This window comes from Populus nigra, chromosome 7 (assembly GCF_951802175.1).
Source record: "Populus nigra chromosome 7, ddPopNigr1.1, whole genome shotgun sequence".
Classification (NCBI taxonomy): domain Eukaryota; kingdom Viridiplantae; phylum Streptophyta; class Magnoliopsida; order Malpighiales; family Salicaceae; genus Populus; species Populus nigra.
In genome coordinates this window covers 7,045,213-7,049,342 of record NC_084858.1, presented here as the reverse complement: position 1 = coordinate 7,049,342, position 4,130 = coordinate 7,045,213, and the positions used below count along the sequence as shown (strand labels likewise).

The following is a 4,130-nucleotide window of genomic DNA, read 5'->3' as shown; positions in this document are numbered from 1 at the left end:
GTATAAAATTTGAAATCTCAATAGCTATATGGTGTGTCTCATGAATGCCAAAAATGAGCAAAATCATTTCAAAAATGGATAATTTTTAGAATAGGTTCAAGTTCCTTAATGGTTTGCTGCTTAATTACATCAATAGTTGCGACGACGAGAAGCTTTGAGAAACAAGTTCGAACACACTATATATATTGATTACAATATTGTGATAGTAACATTAAATTTTCATGTTGTTCGAATTCAAAAAGGTTTGTGCATCGGCAACTATCTTGGCTGGAAAACAGTTTGTTGTTATATACGACACCTAAACGTATCAAATTTAAAGAAGAAAAGAAAATTGCAGGCAAGCAGGGATAGGGGGAGCTGGAAACCCTTCGACAGGAGAACACTGTTGACCATATCACGCAGGCAGGAAAATGCCAGCCGATACTGTACAATTCTTGTGGTTGCCAATGATTTCAGGAGGAGAAAAGCCGAAACCTCGGTATCAGGCCCATAAACTGAAAGGCTTAATGCTGGCAACTTGGGTCATATTTTCCATCGGCCCATGAAAAACAGATGGGGGAAATATTAAAATTGTAGCCCAAACACCTATCTTGTTCTTCAAGTCGCAAGAAGAGCACTCTTGGCTACATAAAAGCAGTAAGAACTGGAAGCATTATTTGCATTAAAAAGGAAACCCAAATTTAGTTTCTTCAAAAGAAAAGGAAAATGGAATTCATAATCGAAGAAGGAAAATTCCTTAACAAGGAAACCTCAACTCTGATTCTGGTATGTTAAAGTTGCAAGCTTTCTCATAAAGTTTAAATATTTTCAGGGTTTTGCTATTAATGATGTCATTTCATGCTTAATTTTATGTTTTGTCTTGCGATTTTTTGTGGGTTTTTAGCCTGCATTATCAATAGGTAATGTTGGGCAGTTAGCAGTTGATTTGTTAGTATCATCAACAAGAGCTGAAAGAATTGGGTATTTGGATGATCCTTATATCTTGCCTTGTGTTGGTAACGATGCTTATGGTCCCACTCCTTGCGGCGAGCTTGCTCTTCCTCTTGAAGGTTGTTAATTGCCTTTTTTTTTGGATTTTTTTATTGCCAGTTTAATTTTTTGTTTTGTGTATGTGCGTGTTGATGTTGTTGGAGGCATTGAATTGATTTTTTTTTCTTTTTGGCTTATTGCTTTCCGCAGCTTATGATTCGAGGAATAATGGGGTGGCGCTCGTGCAACAACGATCTCCGGTTGTTAAGGTAGTGGGATTGTTGTCTTTTCCTTTCTTTCTAATAATTATTTATGTGAATTTGGATGTGGGATTGGATGTCGTTTTGGTGAGCGTAAGAATGTGTTTGTTTGGGTGAATGTTATTTGTTGATTCCTGGAGCTAGTAAAGTTGATGATATGTAGCAAAAAAGTTGCAAAGCTGGTAAATATGTGGGAATTGTAATGGATTATGTAATGTTGAATAAATGAGTTTTATGGAAGGGTGGACATTTTGAACTCATGTGTCTGAAACCGAAACTCATGTCAAGGGAATTGTGTGTACTTGAACAGTGGAAACTACAGTCCTGCAGACGAAATATGAACTGATAGTTTAAATATTATGCCATGCAAGTTAGGTAAAGTAGTTCCATGCTTTAATTTTTATGCCTTTTCAGTTTGCTATACAAAACTGGAAACTACTGAAAGCCCAGCTGAAAGGATATTTTCATTCACAATCAGTTTTTATTCCCCTTTGGAACGCTCTCACAAGCCTGATTGGATGTATTGATGAGTCGCTGGAACCTAATGGGAATTCTAATCAGAGTTTTCCACGGCTTTCATATCTTTCGTGTCTTTGAATCGCCACTGATTTTGGATAACACTTTTAACCATGCATGAGAAGTTGGTTTCATTTGTGAATTTGATGAACTTTCAATATAATAACCATTTGCTTTTTTTGGAAGTTAGTAATGGGGACAAATTTCTTTAAACAGGGGATGATGGTCGAATTTGCTAGGAACCTAGCCGATTTTGCTGTTGCTACTGGAATGAATCATGTTTTGGTGCTTTCTAGCTTAGAGTTTATGAGATTGCAAAAGATTGATACATCAAGGTATTCAAATCACTAATCGTGGTTTCTTCAATCGATGCTTAGCTGTTATTTATAATCTTTAAAGTTCTTTAATTGGTATGACATTTTTAACAGTAAGCCTGTACTCAAAGCATCTAAACATTATTGAATATCTGGCCAAATAACCCCTATATCTTTGATTTACTTGATGAGGGACCCTTAAGTCTTGTTATTTTCAAGTTCTCCCTACTATTGAAAATTTCTGAAACTTGGTCCTTTTTAGAAATGGATAAAAACTGTTTTAGGCTGAAGTACATAAATGGGAACTTACTGATGGAGCAACTGTTAGCGGAGAAAATATTCAAACTTGCTTACACCGAAGCAATGAGCTAGATAGACTCTGCTGTCGTCTAATCATTTAGCTATCTTCAGTGGCATGCAGATATTTTACCTATCTAGCACCAATACTGATGGAACAGATGATTGTTGTGAACGGCTTGGGTGGAAAAAATGGCAGGAATATAATCCTGATCAAAGGTCTTGGAAATATCTTAGCTCTTTAGCTGAAGGAAATGCCAGGCAGGAAGACAACCTACCATTTGAAGATGAACCAGAAGACGAGGATTACTACCCAAGTTTGCCTTTTGCTGCCCTTTTTTCTTGTTTCAAGGTAATAATTTTCAAGAAGCATGATGAACTAGTCCCCATGTGTCAACACCCTTAAGACGCACTCCATGGCATGCTCTATTTAGCTTTCAAACGGGATTCATGTTTTAAGAGTAGTTTCTGCTTCGAGTAACATTTAAGTTCCTAACCACAATGTTCAATGCACATGGATCAAAAAATAAATCTGACTTGTATAAGCTTTTGGTAGTTTCTGCTTCGAGTAACATTTAAGTTCCTAACCACAATGTTCAATGCACATGGATCAAAAAATAAATCTGACTTGTATAAGCTTTTGGGTTTTTGAACTCAGGCAAAAGGGATAAAAGTTACATGTTTACTGTGTTACTGCTCTGAAGGGGATAACACACCTGAAGCTTTTAGTTTGGCTGAGGCAACAAGCAAACTTTTGGGGCTGAGTCTCGATAACTCCCATGGTGAGTTCTCACTATTCACATCAACCTATTAACGTTTTAGAATATTTTGCTTCAGATGGGTTATGTATTTTACAGTTTCATCCAGGCTACATGTTGAAATGCTTTTGCATTTCAATGATCGAACACTATTTTAGCTGAATATTGTTTTCCAGCAATTAATAGCATCAATTCTCACTGTGATATGAGGCTATCCAACATCATTTTCATACGTTTTATAATTCCCTCTATATTTTTGTCTTGAGAAAAAAAAATCATTTATCTAGCAGTTGCACAACTTCAAGTACAGGCCATATTTTATGACAGCCCTGATTGTTTAAGGCAGCAAGTTGTTTATTAGGAGGTCAGGCATTTATACTGACTGGTGTAATGTTTTCTTTCAGGAGAAGGTAAATGGCTCATTCCATTTTCTTGGAGGACTGTGTATGGACCACCCCCAGATTTGTCAATGTTTTAGGCTTGATTAAACCATACAACATGAAGTGATATTGTCAATGATGCTGCACTGGATTTTAGGCACTCTTGTCAGTATGTTTTCCAGTTTGTCGGGCCATATCTGTTTCATATATATCCCAAAAGAGGGATCGGGAAAAAAAATCTGACTAGGAAAAATGTAGGGCAGAATCTAGAGGGGGTGGCATGGAGTACTTTGAACTCATGGAGTACTTTGAAGTTTGAACTCCAGTTCCTTCTGTGTTTAAATGTTGACTTTGTTCAAGAAGGGTGGAAATTTTGGATGTCAAAATTCATTATTTTGAAGCAGACTTTTAATATGTTCATGAATTAGCTGTCTCGGCAGTGACTGATAGATTTTGGCACTTCCAGTTCAGTCTGATTCCGTTGGCTCACCTGAGCATTCGAAGTGATGAAATGTCTCACTCGGCTCGAAGAACAGGACCGACTGTAAGCTCCAATGGCCTTTGAAGTTTATTTATTTATTTATTTAAATTAAAAATTGATTTTTTTAAATTAATTTTTTAATTTTTTTATTATTT

At 36.4% G+C, this 4,130-nt stretch overlaps 1 protein-coding gene across 1 annotated transcript; it reads left to right on the top strand.

The window, feature by feature from the left end:
- Positions 1-592: 592 nt before the first annotated feature.
- LOC133698581 (uncharacterized) lies at positions 593-3,918 on the top strand. Its single transcript, XM_062121557.1, has 7 exons — positions 593-765; positions 884-1,049; positions 1,180-1,238; positions 1,962-2,080; positions 2,471-2,708; positions 3,015-3,138; positions 3,519-3,918. Exons 1-7 carry the CDS (start codon positions 706-708, stop codon positions 3,590-3,592), a joined length of 840 nt encoding a protein of 279 aa, XP_061977541.1. The 5' UTR covers positions 593-705; the 3' UTR covers positions 3,593-3,918.
- The last annotated feature ends 212 nt before the right edge of the window (positions 3,919-4,130 follow it).

What these genes read in the sequence shown, in the direction of transcription:
- LOC133698581 (XM_062121557.1), top strand. Translation starts at nt 706, where the DNA reads ATGGAATTCATAATCGAAGAAGGAAAATTCCTTAACAAGGAAACCTCA. An exon ending in CAAAAGATTGATACATCAAG is followed by an intron (nt 2,081 to 2,470) that starts GTATTCAAATCA and finishes AGCTATCTTCAG; the next exon opens with TGGCATGCAGATATTTTACC. An exon ending in CCCTTTTTTCTTGTTTCAAG is followed by an intron (nt 2,709 to 3,014) that starts GTAATAATTTTC and finishes TTTTGAACTCAG; the next exon opens with GCAAAAGGGATAAAAGTTAC.